This window comes from Penicillium lagena, assembly GCF_028827675.1.
Source record: "Penicillium lagena strain IBT 129212 chromosome Unknown utg000002l_segment0_segment0, whole genome shotgun sequence".
Taxonomy (NCBI): domain Eukaryota; kingdom Fungi; phylum Ascomycota; class Eurotiomycetes; order Eurotiales; family Aspergillaceae; genus Penicillium; species Penicillium lagena.
The window spans coordinates 1,042,066-1,066,039 of record NW_026623223.1 but is presented as its reverse complement, the minus strand read 5'-3'; the positions used below and the strand labels follow the sequence as shown (position 1 = coordinate 1,066,039).

At 53.9% G+C, this 23,974-nt stretch overlaps 9 protein-coding genes across 9 annotated transcripts; 2 read left to right on the top strand and 7 right to left on the bottom strand.

The window, feature by feature from the left end:
- Positions 1-338: 338 nt before the first annotated feature.
- Positions 339-1,994, bottom strand: N7510_003180 (uncharacterized protein; the record flags this gene model as incomplete). The annotated part of the gene is made up of 4 exons (XM_056975107.1): positions 339-1,093; positions 1,261-1,479; positions 1,533-1,637; positions 1,784-1,994. 4 exons carry the CDS (start codon positions 1,992-1,994, stop codon positions 339-341), a joined length of 1,290 nt encoding a protein of 429 aa, XP_056835063.1.
- A 2,118-nt stretch (positions 1,995-4,112) lies between these two features.
- On the top strand, positions 4,113-7,554 carry N7510_003179 (uncharacterized protein; the record flags this gene model as incomplete). Its single annotated transcript, XM_056975106.1, has 4 exons — positions 4,113-4,716; positions 4,772-4,843; positions 4,898-5,116; positions 5,168-7,554. 4 exons carry the CDS (start codon positions 4,113-4,115, stop codon positions 7,552-7,554), a joined length of 3,282 nt encoding a protein of 1,093 aa, XP_056835062.1.
- Positions 7,555-10,167: 2,613 nt separating this feature from the next.
- Positions 10,168-11,653, bottom strand: erg1 (squalene monooxygenase erg1; the record flags this gene model as incomplete). The annotated part of the gene is made up of 2 exons (XM_056975105.1): positions 10,168-10,436; positions 10,501-11,653. The coding sequence occupies 2 exons, from the start codon at positions 11,651-11,653 to the stop codon at positions 10,168-10,170; spliced, it is 1,422 nt and encodes a 473-aa protein (XP_056835061.1).
- A 268-nt stretch (positions 11,654-11,921) lies between these two features.
- Positions 11,922-14,681, bottom strand: N7510_003177 (pentatricopeptide repeat protein; the record flags this gene model as incomplete). The annotated part of the gene is made up of 1 exon (XM_056975104.1): positions 11,922-14,681. The coding sequence occupies one exon, from the start codon at positions 14,679-14,681 to the stop codon at positions 11,922-11,924; it is 2,760 nt and encodes a 919-aa protein (XP_056835060.1).
- A 354-nt stretch (positions 14,682-15,035) lies between these two features.
- On the bottom strand, positions 15,036-16,880 carry N7510_003176 (putative tetracycline-efflux transporter; the record flags this gene model as incomplete). The annotated part of the gene is made up of 3 exons (XM_056975103.1): positions 15,036-15,121; positions 15,175-16,624; positions 16,683-16,880. The coding sequence occupies 3 exons, from the start codon at positions 16,878-16,880 to the stop codon at positions 15,036-15,038; spliced, it is 1,734 nt and encodes a 577-aa protein (XP_056835059.1).
- A 381-nt stretch (positions 16,881-17,261) lies between these two features.
- N7510_003175 (ferrochelatase HEM15) lies at positions 17,262-18,585 on the bottom strand (the record flags this gene model as incomplete). Its single annotated transcript, XM_056975102.1, has 2 exons — positions 17,262-18,293; positions 18,352-18,585. The coding sequence occupies 2 exons, from the start codon at positions 18,583-18,585 to the stop codon at positions 17,262-17,264; spliced, it is 1,266 nt and encodes a 421-aa protein (XP_056835058.1).
- A 257-nt stretch (positions 18,586-18,842) lies between these two features.
- On the top strand, positions 18,843-21,086 carry akuA (uncharacterized protein; the record flags this gene model as incomplete). The annotated part of the gene is made up of 6 exons (XM_056975101.1): positions 18,843-18,905; positions 18,967-19,578; positions 19,627-20,473; positions 20,529-20,632; positions 20,690-20,908; positions 20,973-21,086. 6 exons carry the CDS (start codon positions 18,843-18,845, stop codon positions 21,084-21,086), a joined length of 1,959 nt encoding a protein of 652 aa, XP_056835057.1.
- An 898-nt stretch (positions 21,087-21,984) lies between these two features.
- N7510_003173 (DUF3431 domain-containing protein) lies at positions 21,985-23,040 on the bottom strand (the record flags this gene model as incomplete). Its single annotated transcript, XM_056975100.1, has 3 exons — positions 21,985-22,033; positions 22,088-22,726; positions 22,793-23,040. 3 exons carry the CDS (start codon positions 23,038-23,040, stop codon positions 21,985-21,987), a joined length of 936 nt encoding a protein of 311 aa, XP_056835056.1.
- A 524-nt stretch (positions 23,041-23,564) lies between these two features.
- Positions 23,565-23,942, bottom strand: N7510_003172 (uncharacterized protein; the record flags this gene model as incomplete). The annotated part of the gene is made up of 1 exon (XM_056975099.1): positions 23,565-23,942. The coding sequence occupies one exon, from the start codon at positions 23,940-23,942 to the stop codon at positions 23,565-23,567; it is 378 nt and encodes a 125-aa protein (XP_056835055.1).
- Positions 23,943-23,974: the final 32 nt, after the last annotated feature.

Genomic DNA, 23,974 nt, shown 5'->3' with positions numbered 1-23,974 from the left:
CAAAAAGGAAAAAAAAAATCCACGGACACCGAAAGAAAGGGGAAATAAAAAAAACCGAATGGACTCCACAGGCAAAAGAACCCCAACAAGTCCCATTTTTCCCCCTCTCCACCCAAGCCAGCGTGGATGAAATAAAGACGTAGCTCAAAAGAGACAGAAAGAACCCCAGATCGAGCACAAGGTATTGAGGATCTGTGCCATATATGTACCGTTGCAAGGAAGAAACCCGTATGTCACCCGCGAGAAGCCAGCCAGCCTTCCCTGGTCATGACTTCTGTGAAATTGGTCACAACGCCCACCGGAAGGAAACCCAAGTCGAATATATCAGGTCAAGGCGTTCAACCCCACACCGAGGCTTGGACGCCCAGACCGCTCTTCGAGCCCCAGACGCCACTGCCGTTGCTCCAGGCCAGAGCCACGCCGCCGTCCTTGGCACCACTCTGTGCACCGGCCGAGGCCGGATTAGAAGTGGCCGAGTTGGAACGCTCGTTGGCAGCGCCAGGGGCATCACTAGAGGTGAAGCCAAAGCCGAGAGGGGACGGCAACGGAGTGGTGGACCGCTTGTTCAGGGCAGGGTTGGAAACGCCTCCGGGGACAGAGGTCTGTCCCGCAGCAGGGCGGGATCCGATGGGACCAACAGATCCGATGGCACCGGCAGCCGGCTTGGACGAGGGCTGGCGGGAGGAGGGCGAGTCGGCACCGCCGGGGGATGGGGTCGAGGTCACGGGCTGCTCGCTCCCGAAGCCTGCGCTGATCCCGGGGCTGGGCGAGGAGGTGCTGTTGGCCCGGTTGGGCGACTGGAAGCCCGAAGGGCCGTCAACGTTGCCCGCGCCGGTGGGCTGGGACATGCCAAAGGGGTCCACGCTGCGAGGAGAGGCTCCCCGGGCTCCGGCGGAGGAAGGCGTGGCGCCGCCCTGGCTGTCCGCGCGCGAGTTGTCATCGGAGAGGGTGCCGGGTGGGAAGAAGGCGGGGCTTTCGTTGCCATATAGGGCGCGGTGCTGGCGGGCGAGCAGGTCACGACGGCTTTCTTCGCTCACGGCGGCCGGGCTGACGGAGCGATCGGACTTGGCTGCGGACATCTCGGCGAGGAGGCCTTTGAAGAAAACCACGTATTAAAACCCAATGTTCTGAACAGAAAAACGGAGCTCAAACCAGAATATATTATACAATGCCGACGGATACATAGAAAGATATGCAAATAAATGGGGGGAATCTGGCAAAGGTCCAAAAAAAGAAAAGGAAACAGAGGCTACCACGTACTTCGGTTGTACTGCTGCTCCTGGTGGTAGTTGCGGAGCTCCCGCTCACGCTGTGCTGCCATCCGACGCTTTGCCTGCATCATCTGTTCCACCTCATTTGGGCGGCCCTGATACCGCTGGGAGGCATAGAAGCCCTGGAGGTTGCCCGAGGGGGGCATGCGCGAGCCATCGAATTCGCTGATCGAGTGGTGACGCTGGGGGCCGCTGGGGACACGAGGATCTTCTCAAAAACAGTTAGGAAAGACCTGGGGATCATTGTCCAGTGTGACATACCGTAGTCGGAATAGGGCCGGCCCATCATCATGGGCATCGAATCGCGCCGAGGAGCATTCCACAGCTTCCCGCTCTTGACGAGGTTGTCGATCGCACGGTCGATCTCTGTAAACACATATAATCATCAGCGATCTGCACAAAAAATCACTCGGGCGTTGTTGGCAGCGTGGATCCCAACAGTTCCGCGACCACCCGGTGTACAATTTGTCGGCGAGAAATCCGACGGGAACTAAAAGGGAATGGGTCCATACCGTCGAACTGGGAGGAGAAGGCCGGGCTATCCTCACGCTGAGAGACCGAGCTCGATCCTGTGGCGCCGGAGGTGTGAGTATTGACCAAGTCTTGGACTCGGGGCGATGGACTCGAAAGCGTACCTGACCGCGAGGGCGGAGCTGGTTGTTCCCACGATACCTGGCGGGATGAAGGGGCCTGCCAACCCTGGGGTTCGTAGTAGGAAGACATAGTCCGGGACGGGAAGCGTCGTCAGGGCGGAGAGACGAGCGGCGAGGATTCAGGGGGGCGGAGGGAGAAGCCCACGGCGACAATGAAAATCCGTCCGGCGGGCAGCAGGAACCTGTCAACGACCAAAACGGAACATGAGCGATCGATCCCAACACGAGACATGAAATGAAAATCTCCCGGACGACTCGGTGGGTGGGGGAGGGCCTCCGGGCATCCGCGATGGCCTCGGGTAAAGTTGGGCGTCCGTCCGCACACACCGGGGCAGGAGATGGGTGTGAACAGGACGTTCCCAGCGACTATTACTTTCAACAGTCCCCGGGGATCCGAGCCGCGAACGACGTTCTGGGGTGTTTTGTGCGAGCGGGAGAGTTGGAGGAGGGAGGTGCACACTTACGGAGGAGCCAAGATATTTTTTTTTGGGCTCGGGAAAGAAAACAATCTACCACGAATGAACGAGGCAGGGAGTTCTCGAGTCGACGAAGAGAGTCGTGGCACGAGCGAGAGAACGAGAGAGGGCACGAGGGAAGAGGAGAGAAGAGGGAGAGTGGAGGGAAATAAAATCAGGCGAAAAGGAGAGAGAGGGTCCGGCCCGCCTGTTGTTTTGGGGCGGGTCAGTCCTTAGGATCAGTATTCGGTATTAACTAATAGTGGAGGGGTACCGTAGTAATGATCCGAGTAGCACAGTATTATTCGTATGTATCCTGTTCTTCCCCTTCGTTCTGGTCTCTTCGCCCCGAGCACCCTCCATCGCCCTGAGTCTGCCCCGAGGGTGAACCGAACAGCGAGTGCCCGGCATCGGGGGCAGCCCCGGCCCACACCTCTCCCCACCGGACACCTCGACGTTGTCGCCTCGCTGGATGTACGATGATGACCCAGGGTGCATGCAGTCAGCCTGCCAAGCACGCTTGGTCATCGATTGCACGAGCCCCTCGTGGTGGCGGACCATTGTAGTGACCTGACGAGTTAACTTCGTTGACTACCGTACCGTAACGATGACTAATGCACGAGAGCAAAGAAGCCGCAAAGGACAGGCTTGACCCGGCGCTAGGACGAGACGTGTGAAGTATCGAGTACCTGTCATTCGTGGATCGCGTCCGCCTGGAGGCAGTCCCGGGGGAACTCCTCAGAGAGACTCCGACTGAGCAACTCGAGGCCTCTTTCTTGCCCAATCGGGGGCGTGGCGGTCCGCATTGTCTCTGCCTGCCCCACTCCTGGCTCTTAATTTCGGTCTTTTTGATGGCTCTGTTGAGCGGAGTTGGCGATAACATCCATCCCACCACGTGACTAGGGTATCGCCGGCACGTGTTGGGGGAAGGATCGCGGGGGCTGAAGAGTTGCCGATCAAACCGTCTGTCTGGCCTGAAGAGACCAGAGGCTCGTAGGGGAGGGATGGCCTAGGGAGGTCGTGAAATATTGTACCTGCATGAGTGCACCAGCCGGACAGCCACCGACCGCCAGAGTCAGCGGAGACAAAGAGCGAGGCCGATCGATAGGGTGCCAATAATCATGGTGGATGGTGGTTGGAACAGCATTCGAACAAGAATCGGCCTTCGTCGAGAAGTAGTGAGCTAGTGAGGAGCGGACACGCTTCTATCTCCAGTCCTCTAGTCTGCCCCGACACTCGGTTCATAGTCCCCCTTTACCACCGCCGATCGACACTCCCGAACAATAGCCTGCACCGGATTCTTTTTTTCGCGGGAATTCCTCCTCCTGCTGCTCCCTCCTTTCTTCTGGACACTCTGCACCACACCGACTGGGTCGGTCTTCTCTACCATTTCACCCCCCTCCCCCCCAAATCCACTGTCACTAGCCCGTCAGGCCGACCGACTGGTCTCCCCTCTTCTGCCCCAAGCCGATCACATCACGCCCCGGGCCGCCTCAACTCTCTACACCTCACCTCACCTCACCTTTACCACACCACAACACAACCTGCCACCCCCCAACACCACAAAGCCCAGATCGACGGAACAGAACCCCCTGTGGAGCAGACAGACCGCGTGGCAAGGGTACTCGACATCCGTCAATTGTGCTGGTGTAGAGGGGTTCTGTTGTTGAGTGGTGCGGTGGAGAGAGAGGGTCTTGTCGTGTTCGAGTCCTCCGACGGTTGGAAGTTGCTTTATGGTCTCAACCATCGATGGGAAGGCGAAGCGTTCTCATCTACCTGGGGACCTCTCACCCATAGCGTCGGATCCGCCTTCCACGATGGCATGGCCGCCATCCGACGCGTCCGAGATTCCTGCTCGCCCGACCTTGAATTCACAGCAATCGAGCTCCCTCCCATCCACCCCTTACCAACATGCGCGCAACCTCACTTTCCACTCCCGGTCGCCCTCCCCCGTCCGGGGCAATACCTCCCCCCGTTCCACCCACTCCGAATCCGCACACCTGCCTCCCTCCGCCCGAAAACCGCTCGATGGCTGTAAATACGAGACCGCGATGGCCTACTTCCGAAGACGAATGCCATATAGCCTAGGCGCCGAGGTACTCCCGGAGGACAAGGATGCGCTGAAGGAAAAACTCGAGCCCGAGGCAGAGAAGAAGTTGACGGCGGACATTATGGACCTCTACGACGAGTTGTTGCCCTCGGCGGAAAGTGACGATCGACGTCGGCAGCTCCTTCGCAAGCTGGAGAAACTGTTCAATGAGCAGTGGCCGGGCCACGAGATTAAGGTCCACGTCTTTGGCTCATCGGGGAATAAGCTCTGCTCCAGTGAATCGGATGGTAAGGTTACCGTGGGCGCCGAGGGAGGACAGAACAGAAGGGCTGACTCTCACAGTGGATATCTGTATCACCACCAATTACAAGGAGCTCGAACATGTTTGCAAGTTGGCAGAGGTTTTGGCAAAGCGTAAGCTGGACCCCACACGATAATGAGAGGAAAGGGCTGACATGGGACGAATAGATGGGATGGAACGAGTGGTCTGTGTGTCGCACGCGAAGGTGCCGATTGTCAAGATTTGGGACCCAGAGCTCAGGCTGGCCTGTGACATGAATGTCAACAACACTCTGGCGTTGGAGAACACCCGCATGATTCGGACTTACGTCGAGGTCGACGAACGGGTACGGCCATTAGCCATGGCCATCAAGCATTGGACGAAGAAGCGGATTCTCAATGATGCGGGTAAGGTCGATGCCCTCCCAAGCCTTTGCACAAGCTGACTTCCGGATGTAGCACTTGGAGGCACTCTCAGTTCCTACACTTGGATTTGCTTGATCATTAACTTCCTGCAAACACGAGATCCTCCCATCCTCCCCAGTCTTCAAGCTCGCCCTCACGAGAAGAAAGTCACGCCCGACGGCTTGATCTGCTCCTTTGACGACGATCTCAAAGCTTTGGCCAACTTTGGACGAAAGAATCAGCTGTCAGTCGGCGCATTGTTTTGCCAATTCTTTCGGTACTATGGGCATGAGGTCGAATATCAGGAGAATGTCATCTCGGTGCGGCAAGGCGCCTTGATCTCCAAGGAAGCTAAGGGCTGGAATTTGCTCATGAACAACGGACTCTGTGTGGAGGAACCGTTCAACACATCAAGAAACTTGGGCAATACGGCCGACGACACCTCATTTCGGGGTCTCCACATTGAACTCCGAAGGGCATTCAAGTGTGCTGTGAAAGGGGATCTGGCAGATTGCTGTCTGCAATATGAATATCCACCAGAGGAAGAGCGAACATGGGAGCGGCCACCGCCTCAGCCGCGGCCTACACTGACGCCGGCCCTTCCTTCGCGCGGAGGCCGTGGAGGCGGCCGGGGTGGCCGGTATACGAACCAGTTTTCTCGCGGAGGGTTCACGGGTAGCCGTCGGGCCTCCAACACAGTAAACAGAGCCAACTCATTCCGGCAGCCGCATATGCCTTCTGAGCTCTCCATGCAGGCGCAACAGCAGGCGCAACAGCAGGCCCAAACTTTTTTGCATGATCAGCTTTGGCAGCAGATTCAACTGCTTCAAGCCCAAGAGCAAGAACTACGGTTGCAGCTGCACAACCAAGCTCTGATTACCGGCCGACCTCCGCCAGTGATTGTGCGGCAGCCCTTTATTCAATTTCCGATGCCTCATCAACAGCATGACTATACAGGCGACGAAAACGTGCGGTCAAGATCGGGGACAGTTAACCACCCAGGGCTCATGACGCCCCAACGACAAATCTACAACCCCACGTATGCCAGTATCAGTGCCTCCAATACTCAAGGCAGCACAACCAATCCTCCCTCGCCATCGGCTGCATCTGCCTTGCCCGAATTCCGACGTAATCCTCGACGTTCGTCAAATGCAAACGGATCCAGGGCGCACTCGCAGCCCGCCCGAGGGCAGAATTCCCCTTCCCTTCAAAGCTTCCCGCCTTTATACACACTTCCACAGCCACTCGATCCAAAACAACGGCCACCTCCCGAGTCGTCAGAAGGTGAAGGCAGTGGAGAAGATGAGAATGGTTTTCCTCCAAACAGCTTGCCCAGCAATGGGTCCCACGCAGACTCTATCGACGACAACCAGTCGCAGGGGTTCCAGGGGCTTTATAACTATATCAGCCCCCAGCAGTTGCAGACGTACCAGCAACCCTCCATGTTGCCTATATCCACGCCCATGGGGTTGGCATTACCAAACGGGTATACGCCCTTTGTTCCAGTGCCACAAGAATATCGGCCAGGGGTCTTTCAAACGGACGCTGTGAATGGGCGTTCTGAACAAACCCCTTCCACAGGCTCGAAACCGCAGCACTCCGCTTCACGGCCAGCTCCGTCGAAAGATCGGGGTCCTTTGATTGTGGATGGCTCGGTTCCTCCCACCGAACATCGTGCGCCTTATGCGTCGGAGTTAAATGACCCATATAGTGCCGTGAGCCAATATACGTCGACGTCGGACGACCACAACATCAATACGCCTCCCAGCTATTCCGATTCCTTGTCGCAGGACTTCCAAGACGTCCCATTCGAGATGGAACAGTCGGCTGTATTCGCCCGGCCATCTGTGGAGACTTCCAAGACGAATGGTACTACCAATACACAAGCCAATGGGACCAACGGGCAGCCAGAGCTTCTTGCCAGTCGATTGCAAAATTACCACTTGTCAAATGCCGAGAAGCTGGTTCAATCACAGACCCAGGCTAAGGCATTGACTTCGGATCGCCAGAAGAACGGGTCAGGAGGCGGTGGCAAGGACACAGTTCAATCGAAGCAATCAGGGGACAAGTCCGCCCAACACTCGAACGACAACCGCCATCAGACCAGTCACTCGAAGCGCCGCCAGAACGGCGTCGAGTCTTCCGAAAAAGTGAATGGTGTGAACCACAAGTCCAAGTCCAACAAGGGCCGCCAGGATGCTTCGCACAATTCGTCCAATGCAGCGTCTGATTCCAAAGATCGACATGTCGATCAACATCGAGGCAAGTCTAGTGGTGCGGGTGGACCTACCAACGGCGTGAACGATTCGGGTCATGGTGGATGGCAGACGACAAAGAAGAAGAACCGCAAAAGCGCCAAGTCGTCTGTTGAACCGCGGAACACTGTCAACGGCAATGCAGAGCCGCTTCCTGCTGACGAGTCTATGCGAAAGGGTGGCTGAATAAATGTGTCCTGTTTGTGCTGAACAATGGGGACGCGCATTTTTCATGACCCTTTTCTCGAGCTGATGTTGACACCTTTCCGGTCATGAAAGAATCGTTCTGTACACACTCCACTCGGCTGTCTTTTGTCGATCCATCTCCAGCACTGTTGATGTACCTGCTGAATGGGAATGATGACCTTGAGCAAGGAATCGAAGGAGAGAAAGAACGAAAATCTCCCTTCGATCTCGACAAGAGGTAGGACTTGCGGAGATCACATCACACATTCTGGGCCTGGGAACAAGTGAGAGAAAGCTGGCTGGTTCAACTTTTTCTTCTATTCTTGGGAAACGAAACTGAAAAATAGCAAAAAAGGGAAGGACAGAAAAAACCTACTATCCATGCATCCATCGTCCATTGCACGCAGTTGACGAAAATGATTTTTGTCTCTTTTCCAGCTGTTTGGAGTTCTTGTGTGTCTGTCTGTCTGCATGTGTTTGTTTGAATGAGAAATGGCTTTAGACCTGATTTTTGTTTGTTGTGTCCTGTCTAATTGAGTGATTGGTTGATTCCCTTATGATGTTGCCATCTTCAGTCCTTTTTCCCTGTTTCGGTTTCTGTATAAAAGAGAGGAGAGAGAGGAGAGAGTATAACAATATTCCCTTTGCGAAATGAGGTTTTCTTCGTTCTTCTGCTATCAACTCTCCGAAGGAAAGAGAGTTGAGATACAAAAAAAGGAAGGAAAATCAGGGGAGGAAAAAGGTTTGGATATCTTTCTTCGCATTTCTTTTTTTATTCCTCTCTTTCTCTCTCGCGCTCTGTTTTGCTTTGCTCTGCGCTTGCATCGGAAATTGCGTGCATTGACTGACTGCATGGAGGAATCTGCATGACCTGTTTTGTGTTTTCTTTTTTTTTTTTTTTGACTTTTGTCTCTTTCTTGCTGCACTTGACATGTCTTGATTTGGTCAAATAGTGAATATGAAATGAACATGAACATTAAGATTACATGAAATGAATTAGGAGGAATAGAACGACAGACAGATAGTATAGATTCGTATCTCTTCATATTTTAGTAGACCCTAAGAGATAGAGAGAAAGGGAACAAAAAAAGAAAGAGAAAAGAGAAAGTAAATTGCTAGGGAGTTGTTTTCTCTTTTTAAATATCCCTGATTGCCTGGTGCCTGGTGCTAGGCGCGTCGTCATGGTATGGCGCAATTAGTAGTCTACCCGCCGTGATGAGTGGTGGAGTACCCTGTGCCACGGCTATAGCGTCGTGCGGGGAGAGTAGATCATATGGCTGTGCCCTCTGGGATCAGTACTATTAGCTTCTGGTGATTAGAGGATGGTAAGTCATTGTCCTTTGTTTATCTTTGCTGGTATAACTGCTATAGGGGCACCAAAGACCTGCTTATATATATGTCCTTCGTTTTATCATTCATTCAATGGCAACTAAACAGGGCAGTGAGGTGGGAACAAGGAACCATTCTGTCGTAAAACTGATACACGCTGCCTTGTTCCAGTTGGGGCTGAGCTCTATAATGATGATAACGATATGGGCGTTGGTTGTGGTATCTTTTATAGTTACAGTGATATAAGTAAGAAATGCACATAGGAACTTGTACGGTGAGGACGGCTGTTCCATTTTGAGGGTGTCAAATTAGTCTCGCATGACATGGTCCGCATCGCAATTGAAGGGAACTAGATACATATTGTATCGGTTTTATGCGTGTTGACGCCGCATTCTAACAAACAAGAAGCAATCTATAATCAACAAAAAGGTCACTTTCCAAAAGACGAGTTAAGAATAGAATGTATTGAACGATCAAATCATTATCGACTAGCCATCGCAATATGGCGTAGTCGCTGAATAGTAATTTACTTCACTGCCCTAAGCATGCACGCGTCTCTAGCGACAGCAATGAGAAGGAAGTTCCTAGTGTCGCACTTCCTATTTTACTGCATTGATACTGATACAAGAATATTGATATTCCGGGGTCTCTTTCTAATATAAACTAGTGGGTCTCGGCATTACGATTCGAGAAACGGTAAAAGAGTGTAGGTAGTGGCACCAGTTTCGAGACTCAATGTAGACAAGACAGAGGGGCAGACAGACCGCGCTTGTTCTACATAAACATCCCTGCCAGGCGTCAAACGTCAGTTTTGGCCGGTGCATCACTTGCATGCTTACCTCGATCAGGCTTGATGGTTTTGGATTAGGGCCAGATGCACAACATTTGGATCAGAATCAGGACTAGGTTTATTATTGATATCAATATGTATGTCAGATATGATGGTCTGGTATAATAGTATGGTATAGTACATTTGTGACACGCACAGAAAGAAGCCAGGTATTCCAGCCCAGCCCAGCCACTCAAGAGACTCGTTGCTTTCATGTCGATGGATCTAGGAGTGGGATATAACCACACCGAGTGAAACGCGGGTGCAGGCGCGAAAGATGCAGGAGATAAGATAGCTTCCGCTAAGAAAACAGGATGGCAAAAAAGGGAGCAGCAAGGGAATCAATCATGTCAACCTGCAACGAAGGGAAGGAGGGAAAACATCCCAAAAATAGAAAGATACCCGAAAACTCCTGGCTCGAAAGTATTTTTCTCTTTTTTTTAGGCTGCATTGCATCAACTCCAGATCTCGGCCCATATGAACGGGAAAATAACCACGCACGCGGTCCAGAAGACCATTATGGACTGGTATGGAAAGAGGATGAGGTGCGTCACGGGGGTTTCGCGGAGCAGAACCCAGATGGAGAGGAAGGCGACGGAGAAGAAGTGAGTGAAAAGGACCATGGGCTGCTTGATCAGACCTGCTAGGAGTCCGACAGGGCCGTCAACAAATCCGATTTGGAAGTAGCGAAAGCAGCCCCGTTGGAGGGCTTTGAGATTTTGGTCTATAATAGAGACGGTGTCAGATCAGCGGTATGAAAATGGGGTTGAAGGAGGAAGAAAACGTACCGTCGGCGGCGAACAGCATATATAGCGCCTGGGCAAGGATGTTGATGACGGAGGATGAGTTTTTTCTCGCCCAGTGGAAGGTGGATAATTGCTTGAGAACGAGGCCTGTGTCTGATAAACTAGGCACGCGCTCTGGGCTGAGCAGCTCGCGGATGATACAGACGTCATTGAGTGCGACTGTCATCCCGCCTCCCGTCAGGGGATGGCGCATGTTAAGAGCATCGCCGACGATCATCAAGCCAGGGGTTTTGTTCGTGGCGGCGGGGAGGAAGGAGTTGGGCATCGAGCGCAACTGGCCCTTTTCTAGCGCGGCCAGAAACGCCGGCTGAACGGAATCCGGCAGTGTGGGCAAGATTGTATTGCGGAGGTGGCCCTTGACGCCACCGTTTTTCACAGAGGCCGAGGGCAGATTTTCGGGGATGTCGACAAGGATGCGGGTTTCGTGCGAGCCAATCTGGTACATCAGGACCGGCGCATGATCGCTGAGGAGCACATGGCCATAGTAGGGACTCGGGAGTTTTGCATCGATCATCTCCAGGCCCCAGAATTTGGACCGAAACTTGGGTGCGTGCGGGTGATGGACTTTGCGGAATTTCGACGCGTACCCGTCGGCGACCACGGTGAGCTGGGCGAAGTAGCAGTCCTTCAACTCCTGCTCCTTCGTAATGCACTCGACACCCAGCACTTGGCCCGTATGCGTCGAGGTCACCAGCGCCGTGGCCTTGGCCTCGACCACGGAAACGTGGGGACAAGCCAGCGCGGCTTCGCGCAGCTTCATCACGAAGCGGCCATGGTGGAACGTCCACCCCTGGGGCGCGGGCTCTGACGGCGCCGATTTGGGGTAGTCCAGGATCACAGGCTCTTTGAAGTACGAGACATAGTAGCCCTTGACGGGGATCGCATCGATCCCGTCGAGACAATCCCGCAGCCCCAATTTTTCCAGCGCCTGCACTCCGCCGGGTTGCAGCAGCTCGCCCACGATGCGATCGGGTTCTTTCAGGGATGTCTCTAGTAGAACTACGCTCCGGCCTTGTCGTCCCAGGGCGACAGCCAGCGCGCAGCCCAGGATTCCAGCACCGATAATCACGACGTCGGATTCATGGTGGTCGAAGCGAGTTTTCTCGGTGGCGTGGCCATTGAGGAGGGTGGACATGATGGGAGTAGGTGTCGGAGTAGGGGAATTAAGGGATTCGGAAGCGCAGGGACATGGTAGGGTCGGTATGGCGTGGTGGTTGTTTAAGAGAGAGAAAAAAAAAAAAAAGGTGTTGAATGAGTGAACCAAAAGAGTTAGGGGTGGGTGGCATGACATGTGAACTCTCCGCCTAGCCAGTCTGCACGCTACCGTGTAGCGCCCATCCTGGTCCTACATCTATAGATCCTAGTACACACAATTCGGTCCCAGACTGGTTTGGATATCAAGATTATATACATTCAGCCGAGGCCGACTCTGTTGACTCCAGGTCAATGCGCTCGTAATGCTGGTTCTCTGGCAGCCAGTTCACTCGCGGACTCGTCGTCTTGGACTCTTGCCACGCGCGCTCCAGCTTCTCGAGCGGCATGAACGTCCGTCCTAGCACGTCCTCCAGCTCGATCTGTTCATCAAATTCCTGAATGATCTGTTCGACACACATATTCGGGGCCCGCACCAGCTTCTCGAAGTTGTCCGCTGTGTGTGGCTGCAGGCGACCCTTTCGTTTCGTTTGTGGATTGACATGGAAACTCAACCAGTACTGATCTCTATTCACTTTTTTCTGCAGCACGTCCAGCAGCACCGAGAGCTTGCGTAGTGTAGACGCGGTCTCGGGGGCGGCGCTCTCGTCAGCCGGGAGCTTGTCTTCTAATAAGGGCAGGAGGAGGCGACATTCGGCGACAAAGTCGGCGTTTTGATGCACCCTGGGCCGGGACAACCCAGCCATTATGCACCACCAGACACCCTTGAGGTTGCCAGTGGCGGCGTAGGCCCGCGCAAGCATTTTGAGGAGCACCCCGTTAAATCCGAGATGAAGGCGCCACTGGGACATGTAGTACGCCGTCAGCACATCGATGGCGAGTTCTGGCTTGCCGTTTACAATCAGTTGCTGGGAGAGGGCAGACACGACGTGACACTTGAGGTGTAGTTTGGGAGTGTCGCAGCACAGTCGGAGGAATTCAAACATAGCCATCTTCAACAGGACTCCTTCGAGGAACGGGTCGGCGTCGACCTTCAAGATTCGTTGCAAGAAAATTGATGTGAAGACTTTGTTGTGATGGCGCATGCCATGATATGTTTGTTCCTTTTTGATAAATTCTTGGGCCTCCAAGAGACCCTCCGAGCCCTTGTCGAGAATCAACGCAACGGCGACCAGCTTGGTATGAATCGGGGCGAATTTGGTAAATCCCTCGTCGTGAGCCTCTTGAAAATCTTTCCATACGGACCCGAAATTGCCTGAATGAATGTGATGTTCCAATTTCGTTTCCAGGGGCACGTAGTGATTGCTGCTCTTCGAAGCAGCTACCAGCTCTTCCATTGTCCTTCCATAGCTCGTCTCGGCTCGTGTATGGATCGGCATGAGTTTGTTGCGGTCCTGAGAACTCAAGATCGAGTCGACCCCGAGGATACGACGGGAAGTGGCAGCCTTTCCATGTCGGTCCTTTGCCGCCTGCATCATTCGCCAAAATCCCACCGGGGAGCCCTCCATGGCGTTTTGGCGCACCCTCACAATGTTCATGAATTCCTCTTCATTGATTTGTGCCCTCCACTCACGCTCCCGGGCCATGGTACTGATCTCGACGATCATGTCTTCTGTGCCTTTCTCAAGCAACGCCTCGAGAATGTGGCGGTATAGGACCTTGTCCGGCGAGAGACCAAATTCCTCGATGCCCGTCATGAGAAACTCCATGGTTTGAGACCCCGTGTGAGCCGGCCAGTATTCCAAAAAGACGCGGTCGAATACAATCGTGAAATCTCTCTTATCCTGGGTAAACCCCAGCTGGTGCATCTCACGCAAGGAGAGCATGACGCCCTCCCAATCGCAGTCCAGAGCTTTGCTGTAAGCGAGTAGACCCAAAGCTCGACACCCAGGCTGGACCCCGTGCTTCTCAGACATCTCTTTCAACAAGGCAACCACATCTTCCTGCCTTCCGCATTCGACGCAGGCTCTGATGACCGGATTGAACAGCTTTTCCGTCGGCTTCCGCTCAATTTCAGACAGAACCTGAATCAAGTCTCGGAATTGATTGGTGACCAACTCCAGGCTCCTGGTTTTCCTCCACAGGCCGTCAAGATACGCCCCGCATAACCCGCAGTCACGGTCGTGCCTGATGCTGCGGAAGAAAAACCACTTCGCTGCAGTCAACCGCTTCGATTCAATGAGACACCGGAGCACGATTTCCATCAAATGGGGCGGGACCGTAAGATCCTTTTTGTACTTGTCATAGATAAATGCGGCGGACTCGACATGACCTTCCTTCGCGAGCAAATGTATCATTGTCGCCCAGACTTCCGATGTCACCTCGGTCACAGTGGCAATCCTGTTAAAAAGTCTTCGAGCTATGAAGATGTTGCCCTTCATACAGTTGGCAGCAAATAAAAAATATGCTGTCTCCCGCACCTTGTCGGAGATGGGTTCCTTCTCAGGGACTTTCTTTAAGAACTCATAGGCAGCCTCAATTTCTTGATTATCTTTAATCAGATCGCGAATTGTTTGCTCGAGGGGAGACCGTGCGGAATCTTCAGGGCCGGCGCGGCGGGCTTTGGCAACGGTCTTCTTCGCCCAATTGATGCTTGCTAAGGGGGTAGACACCGGGGAAGAGACATCGACATCGACATTTTCGTGGATCAAAGCCTGGATATCCGCGTCCGAAATAGACGCTTCACCCTCGACCAGTGGATCGGGGTTCTTCTTGGGCTTGTCTTTCAAGGAAGCCAAGCCCATGAATTCGCCTGCCTCAGCAGAACCCATCAGCTCTGCCAGTCGTCGTGCTGCGGCGGTCGCATCGTAGTTTGGGACGGAGGAGTGCAGAAGGCGTTTATTCTCGATGATCTGTTCGGCCACACCGATTCGGCGGTAGATGTCGTAGTTGATGGCTGAAACGGCACACACACTGCCCACTGCTGAGCCGGTGAGGGCAAGCCGACGAAGCGCACGGAGGGCATTGCGTGAGGGGACAGCAGCGGTCCCCTTTGAGGTGGTCGCAAACATTGGGGGTGAGGATAGCGCACCGCCCAGTGCGGCCTGGGGATTATTGGGCGTGCATTAATGTCGGGGATCAATTTTGTAGGAGGGAAAAGAGAAAGGAGTGGAGAATAATAAAGGCTTTCCTTGATTAAGATTCGAATGGGGAGGGAGGGCGTTGGACAGCTTAGGGAGTTCGGGAAATAAGAAGCGCAACTTTTTTGTCGGAGGAACGAAGTTGGGCCGGAAGCAAAACTGCGCTCGAGGCTTGTGTCGCTCGCCGTATAACTATCGATCTACACGGCAGGGTCAAGATTGTAGATATAACAAGGTCTGCGTATTTTGATTTATATTTTATTTAGACGGCAGCATTCAATTCTATCAATTCACCAAAAGCTGGTCATATTCATCTTCGCCCTCCTCATTTGCCTCACGCAAGTCAGAGGTAGGCTCGACCTCCAGAGACACTGAAGCAGCGTTAGTTGACTCTCCCCAAGTTTAAAGACACAGGTAAACATACCGTGAGGCCGAATCAAGAAACTCAGGCCTAGCGCAACCACAAACACGGATGCGAGACAAATAAATACCGTCTGGGGAAACGTAGCGACGGTCAAACTATAGATTAGATTAAAGACAGTCGGTGCGACCACGCGGGCCAGTGCATGCAAAAGGCCAGTGGCACCCAGCATCTGGCCGATCCGCTCGTGGGGCACATGCTTGGTGAGCGACGACTGCAGGATAGGAGATCCCATGCCGCCAAGAGACGCGGTGATGCCCGACAGGATCATGACAGAGGGATGTTTGGACAACGCATATCCGACGTAGCCCAAGATATCGAAGACAAGCGACATGCGAATCACCACCACGTCCATCATGTCGGATCCACGAATGCGGCCGTCGTCCGGCGACGGGGTGCGGAAGAAATGGGCGACGATTGGAAAGACCACAAGGAGCGTGCCGACGCGGACAACATTGACGATGGACACAAACAGGCTCGACTCCACGTTGCCCCAGTGGAACATGTACTCCGCATAGATAATAATAACTTGAACCGTGCCCATGGCAACGCCAAAGGCGGCTGTGTCGATAGCCGCCAGCAGGATAATGTTGCGGCGCAGCGCTGCGCTGGCGCCTCGGCGGTTGGCGAATAAGACACTCGGTCGTCCTACGGCAGGCAGGAGGATGGAGAGAGGGGTGATCAGGTTCATCGGGTTCAGGGTGCGCAATGACCACGACGAGCCGGTATCATCCACAGACTTCCTGCGGTGTTTCTCGCGCGCAATTCCCTGTCGCTCTTTCGAAAGAGACTCGGGGACGACAAAGAAGACACCCAGCAAGAACAGCGCATGGAACGACAATGCCAGGTAAAACACCAACAGCGGACCTCCAGTCTTTTTGATCAGTATTGCTGCAAGGGTGGGCCCAACGGCAATACCAAAGAAGAGGGCGCCCTGGAAGAAGCCGAATGCCACGTTTCGCCGATCTGGCGACGTGCAGTCAGCAGCATATGAATTCAGCAGGGCCAATGCGGTGGTGAAGGACCCTCCCAATCCGTCAAATACGGCACCAACGAGTATCCAGTTGACCGACATCTGATCGGGCCAAGTAGCCACCATCACGGTGATTGATTCGTTCAAGACACAGCCAAATGCGCACAACGCAATGACTTTAGTGCGACCATAGCGATCCGACAAGTGACCGATCCGCGGGCTCACGAGAGCGGAGAGGATCCCCGCGATAAGGTTGATGTAGAGTTGGAACCGGGCCACCAGCGACTGAACCTGGGGGACGCGACAGTAGGGATTTTCGTCTCCGGAGAGGACAGGGAGGTAGGTAAAACTCGGGTCTTGGGCCGCTCGCTCGGACAAGTAATCGCGACAAAGCAGGGTCAGGATCAAGTTGATCTTGGGCACGGCGATTCCGCCAAAGCCGAGCGTGAAGAGGAGGATGAACGGGAATAGCCAAAAGATCTGTCGATGAAGCGGTCACTATTGGGGTAGTGATTATGGAGGGTAACAAGTCACTCACACTCGGTTCTCTGAACCCTTTCCACGACCACCGGCTGCCTGTCTCGCGAGGTTGCTCAGAATGCGGTTCGTCCTCCGCTGTGCCTGGTAACACAGCCCTCGCCCATTTGAGGCACGTTAGGCGGCAGCGGCAAGACTGCTGCGCATGTCGCTGCGTTTCGGCCTCAACCTCAGCCTCGAAAAGCTGCTCATTCTCCATGGTCAATGATTATGAGGGCTGGGCATTGGTAGAAGGAGATTGTAGCGATGTCAAGGTCGACGCCCGATGATTTGTAATGGGCCGGACGAGCGCGGGGACTAGATTCATCAAAAATCAGGGAATAACGCAACGGTTGAATCAGAATTAACGGTACATCATCAAACAGGGATGCGATGAATGATAAGCGGAGAGGGGGCAGAAGAATGGCCGAACCCGGTTTTTGAGCTGATAAGGTGCTTTAAATCCGAGCTCCGAACGGAAGTCGATAAGGGAAGGAGGAATCGAGATATTATACATTCAGAGTATCCAAATTGTTTTCAAGGACCTCACAAGCTAAACGCCAGTAGTAATCTACACACACAAATAGATGGACCATAAATCTCACAGAACGAGCGAGGAAAGCTCCTTTCCGGCAAAGAACTTCTTCTGCTCCAAGCAGCGCTCACTCCGACAGCCTTGACAGCGCAGCGTCATCTGGGTCGAGCACGGCTCGCCCTTTTGCAGGTGCGCGTGGGCAATGTCCGCTAGCGCCTGGATGAAAACTGGGCTCCCGTTCAGACTCTCGACGCGCTTGACGCCGGGGCTGTTGGCTTCGTGCATGACTTCCAGATCCAGCTCGTACAGGGTCTCAATGTGATCACTCGTAAAGGCAATGGGTACCAGGACCAAGTCGGTCTGCCCGCGCTTGACATACTCCTGCACCGTATCGCTTGTCTGCGCACCGAGCCATGCACTCGGACCCACCTGCGACTGCCAGCACAGTCGGTAAGGGTTGCGAAAGTTGAGCCGCTGCATCACCGCGTGGACGGTCGCAGCAACCTCCGCAGGGTAAGGGTCGCCTCGGTTGACGACGCTCATAGGCAGGCTGTGCGCGGAAAACAATAGCACCACTTTGTCGCGCTGCTCTTCAGGGTACGTCTTCAGCTGGGCCTCCACATTCTGGGCCACGGCTTCCACGAGACCTGGGTGAGAGGGCCATCGGTCAATGACGCTCCACTGAATGGCTCCCTCAGCACTGCCATCTTCCTTCGCTTCCAAGCGATTCCGCCACTTCCACAGCTCATTGAGGGAGCTGCCGGTAGTGGAGCAAGAGTATTGTGGGTACTGCGTAAAGGCAACGGCGCGACCTCCTTTCCCGTTCCCGAATCCATCGGCCAACAACTGTTGGTACATGGTTTCTGTCAAGGGCGCGGCGTAGCGGAATGCGACGTAGGGTTTGTGCGGTGCGGTCTCGGGAGACATCTTGTCCAGCAGCTTGCACATTTGCTCGCACTGGTATTCGGACCATTTCCGGATTGGCGAGCCTCCGCCAATATCGGAATACTGCTGTTGGATCTTTGGCGTTCTCCGGCGCGCGATCAGGGGTCCGATGTAGGATTGGAGTCGTCCCAAGGGAATCAAGTCACCGTCGGCCTGGACCGGACATAGAAGTTAGCCGGTGCCAACGTTTGAATCAGGCATTGGAACATACAAATAGTCTGCTGAGGAAGTCCTCTACTTCGCCTGTTGTTGATGGCCCGCCCATGTTCAGAAACACCATTGCCGTCGGGCCCTTGGAACCGGTTGCGTTCTGCGTCACCGGGGGCACCGCAGTGGCGAGTCCGCATCGTCGATCTCCGCATCCCAGAAAGCTGCGAGTGGCCGGGCGCACCCCGGTGGCACTGAGCAGCTGCCGAGATATACTGAATGGGCTGCGGAATGCCATTGGGGGCAAGGGGAGTAGGTTGACGGAGGAAGAGTCACGGCGGAAGCATGCAGACCGCGGAAACAACAAGCCAATCAGTGGGGAAGCAGTAGTCAGCACTCTTGGCCGAGAACGGGCCAGAACCATAAGGCGGTCGCTCACATGACCCTCGTGTCTCTTCCGCGTTGCAACTGCGCGTCTCAGGCAACAGAGTGGTGTTGGCGAGACTGTTCTTTGCCGTGTCTTGTACCATCGTCTCCAGCAACACGAGACGGGCCATGGCGGATTCTAATCCCACACGCGAGGAGGACGCGTTTGAAGAGGAGGAGCTCGATGAGACGGTGAGTCCCCAGTGGCCGAACCTATAGATAGTATAGCTGATTAATTGATTGTTGAATCTAGAGCTTCATATCTGTCAAAGATGCCGTGCTCTTCGCCATCGACGTCAGCAGCTCGATGCTGACGCCTCGTCCATCCTCCGACCCCAAGAAACCCGGCGAAGAATCTCCAACGTCTGCAGCTCTGAAGTGTGCATACCATTTGATGCAGCAACGCATCATCAGCAACCCCCATGACATGATCGGCGTCTTGCTGTATGGAACCAAGTCGTCCAAGTTCTACGATGAAGATGACGAAAGTCGTGGAGATCTTTCATATCCCCACTGTTATCTCTTTACAGACCTCGGGATTCCGTCGGCGCAGGAGGTCAAGGAACTACGAGACCTGGCAGAGGATGAAGCGGGTGCGCGCGAAATCCTGATGCCGTCAGAGGAACCAGTGTCTATGGCCAATGTTTTATTCTGTGCGAATCAGATATTCACGTCCAAGGCTCCCAATTTCCTGTCCCGACGACTGTTCATCGTCACCGACAATGACAACCCACATGAAGACAACAAGTCGCTTCGATCAGCTTCAACGGTTCGTGCGAGGGATTTGTACGATCTAGGCGTCACAATAGAATTGTTTCCCATCTCTGGGCCCGATCACGAATTCGATATGGCCAGGTTCTATGATGTGAGTTGATCACTGCCAAGGCGCAGATTGTCTGCTTACAAACTCCAGGATATCATCTACAAAACATCACCCAGCGACGGGGAGGCGCCTGCTTACTTGAAACCCGACACCAACACATCCACAGCCAAAGGAGATGGGATTTCATTGCTCAATTCCCTATTGTCTAGCATCAACTCCAGATCAGTCGCCCGGCGGGCGCTGTTTTCGAATGTTCCCCTCGAACTCGGACCCGATTTCAAGATTTCAGTTAACGGATACCTGCTACTAAAACGACAAGAACCTGCAAGAAGTTGCTTTGTTTGGCTTGGAGGAGAGACTCCTCAGATTGCACAGGGTGTCACCACTTTGATGGCCGATGATACTGCACACACCGTCGAGAAGGGGGAGGTTCGGAAAGCGTACAGATTTGGCGGCGAGCAGGTTTCCTTTACGACCGAAGAGCAACAGGCATTACGGGGTTTCGGCGACCCCGTGATTCGAATCATCGGGTTCAAGCCACTGGCTGCGCTCCCGTTCTGGGCCAACGTCAAACATCCCACGTTCATTTATCCCTCTGAAGAGGACTACGTTGGCTCAACACGGGTTTTCTCTGCGCTACAGCAAAAGCTCCTCAAGGATGAGAAAATGGCTTTGGTCTGGTTTATTCCTCGCAAAAACGCGACGCCAGTCTTGGCTGCTATGATTGCCGGCACTGAGAAGGTGGATGAGGATGGCGTGCAGAAAGTTCCTCCGGGAATGTGGATTATCCCGCTGCCCTTTGCGGATGATGTCCGACAGAATCCAGAGTCTACCTTGAATGTGGCTCCAGATCCATTGATTGATTCCATGCGGGAGGTGATTCAGCAGTTACAACTTCCAAAAGCTGTCTATGACCCCCAAAAGTACCCAAATCCTTGTAAGTCATGCTCTGCGTCCGTTGGAGGAAATGCAGTTCGGCTTATCGATCTCAGCTCTTCAATGGCATTATCGCATTCTTCAAGCCCTTGCTCTGGATGAAGACCATCCTGGAACGCCAGAGGACAAGACCGTACCTAAATATCGACAGATCCATAAGGTATGTCTCTCTCGCTCTCACCTTCTCGGAATACCTCGTGTACTAATTGATCCCCAGCGAGCGGGCGACTATGTCCTTGCATGGTCCGAAGAACTTGACAAACAGTTTTCCAAAATGTTTGACGGCGCAGGAACAACAACCCTGGTCAAAAGAGGCGCAAAAGAGCCAACAGGCGATGCTGACGGGCCCCCAGCCAAGAAAGCGAAAGTCGACGGGGGCACCTCTGGCATTGATGACGAAGTCCGAAGGAGTTACGAGAAGGGAGCGGTGTCCAAGGTAAGAAGATATTCTGTGTGTGTTGGCACGGCAGATTGACTAACTGCCGAATCTCGAAATGCAGCTCACCATGCCTGTGTTGAGGGAGTTCTTGACTGCGCATGGACGGACTGGTGCCGGATTGAAGAAGGCAGAGCTCGTGGATCGAGTGGAGCAGTATTTCGAGCAAAAATCCTAAGCCGGCCACGCTGGCTTTGCCTTACATGCTCTCTCCTGCGCGGAATTGACTTATGACTGATGAAATACATTTATGCCCAACCAACGTTTGTTGGATTGTAAGCGGTAATACTATCTCTAGTAGATGAAGTCACTTACTTAGCTGAGTTTCCAACGCACAACTACTTGTAGGAGAGATCATCCACAACCACCATCACCCTTCCACTCTTCTAAAGCAACAGAGAGCGCACTAGCAAACGTCTGCGAAATACCCCGTCTCCCATAACGGCGCGGGTATTTACCACCGGCGATGGTATAGTTGCCCTTATGATCGACAAACAGAGACAGAGATATATATTTCAAGGCGACCGGACAAACCTGCAGCGTTCTTCCGGAAGATATATCCAACGCGTCTCATAAGTCTTTCCTGGTCCCACTTTCGACTTACACGTCACATGTCGCCCGGCTGTTAAAGCCGACAACTAGAAATCCGGAATACTACATCAGCACTAGTTGCCTGTACGCCAGCCAGTCACGGCAAGTAAATGCTGTAACATGCAAGGCTTGATCGACGCGTCAAACAAGCTTAAAATCTATACCTGTCAAAGGCCATGCTCTAGCTATACACGAGCTAATTATGTACTCTCCTGTAAACATCTTTGTCATAATTATACTAATTTTATTATATATATTTTCAAGCTAGAGACAGTTCAGGGACCTTGGCTTGGTCCCAATTCTTCAAATCCCATCCCACGCGTCTAAATGGTGGATATATCTCCCATATTAACAAACATATAAGGGCCAGCAAGGTGCATGTATAACGCCGGTGGAAATGGTATGTACAGAAAGAGCTACCGCCATGGACGTTGTTTGCGGTGCCAAAGAAGGGCCCAAGTCGGAAAACAGTATAGGCTAAACGTCTAGCAGCGTCCATAGACCTGGCAATAACATACCTCCTCATCGGGACAGCTGATAAAACTGTTAGCTGATATGTCATGGAAACGAACAGACGAGGACACTCACTAGACGGATTCCATGCCAAAAATGACATGCCACAGGAACTCCAGCACGCGGCCGGACGAGGCATCGTTCAGTTCGGTGTCCAGCACCCACTGCCTGATCTTGATATAGTCCTCACGCGGACGGCGACGCACCTGATCACTCGAGACAGCAAACTGGGCGCAGCACGCGGCGCCGATCTGGTCCGGCTTGCGCAGGTATGTCTGCGCCGGTGCTTCGGGCTGCCACTCGGTCGCGGGCGAGATGCCCTCGGAGACATTCAAGGCCGGAGTACTGGTCCCCTCGAAGATATCGTACCACACCTGGTCTGTGACGTGGCGGTTGTAGCGGTGAGATTCCTTACAGCCGGGATTCCAGTTGCAGCGCAAGTTAACGTAGCCGTTCTGCTGGACGAAGTCGAGCTTCAGCATGCGCATCGCGGCGACGTTGTCGTGCAATGGGGCGTCGACGTGCCAGGCGAGGAGGAAGCCTGAGCGGTGGGAGTGGAGGAAGGCGATTGTCGAGGGGAGGTCGTCGTAGTGGTCTATTACGTAGGAGAGGTAGGCCATGGACTCGTGGCCCTTGTTTGAGGGAGTTGTGAGTCGTTCTGGGTCGGCGCCTGACTCGGGGGATGGGTTGACTGTGTAAATGGCGCGTTGCCAGCTGTTTGGTTGGGGCTGTGATTAGCATGGAGGGGGTTTTCATGGTCAGGAAAATAGAAAAACCCACTCTGGGAGCTCCTCTTCTACCCATTCGGTGTGCTCTTCTTCCAACTTGGCCATGACAATCACCTTGTCACCGGGAGTGCCCTCGCCGATCGTCGGGGCTGGGCCCGCCTCTTTCAAGTCCAGCCATTCCGCCAGGTACGAGCCCGCGCGATACTGGTTGCACAAATCCTGCAGGTGGGACTCTAGGAGCCACAGTGAGAAACACAGCAGGAGTGAGGCGCATAAGGCGATGCGCAGTCCACTTTTCATCGTGAACCGGTGGTGGCGAGAGGGAGATCGGAAGAGAGAAAGGGAGATCGGGAGAGAGAAAGGGAGAAAGGGGAGGGGGAACTCGGAGGGCGAGCCCCAGGGATATTGGAGATCAACCGCAGGAAGAAGGGAAGGCTAATCCATGAAGAGGCGAAGAGACGATCAATTCACTCGAATTTAACGACAATCGCGACCGGCAGTCCTCGAGGAAAAGGAGATGGGGGGGAATGTGGCACGAGGGCAGACTGTCGTGAATTATTACTGCCACGAGGTGGACGAAGGAGATCGAGGGAGGGCGGAGAGGAGTGAAGAGACCGAAAGAGGCGGGTACGTAGGGAGAATTCACTAATCGTTCAAGTCCCAAGAAGAACGTTGGGAGACGAGCGACTGCAGGAGCGGCGGGACGAACACTGGTAGGGGCCCACGGGGGGCGAGTCATTGGCTCCCGCAGTGGTCGGTGACCCTTGAGCCGCGGGTGGCCCGACCGCAAAGCTTGAGTTGCCTTTCTTTTCCCCGATCACCAATCACGGTGGAATAGGGGTGCCTCGAAACCCATGGGTTGGACGAGGCGGTTGGGCAGACCCAAAGCCAAACTCTGCACGGTGTGTCCGGTCGGACACGAGCGCGCTCACAATCACCGGGGGGCAGAGGTTGCGTGGCCTGGTGGGTCGAAATAGATAGTGGACACGGAACACTGAAGAGATAACAGGAAGGCGTTCCTCTACTGCTTGGCGGCGATGGAGGTTGGTAGTCGCGGATATGAGAGTTGGTTCATGATCATCGTTAGCCATTTCAAAAGTCGTGAGCCGATCCACGCAGGATGGCGTCACGGAGAGCGTCTTCGGCAATGAAATCTGCCAGGACCCGCGGGCGTGCAGGGGCAGCCTTGGTGCCTCAGGCATGAATCTAGTGACGGGGCGGGATAAGGGACCAG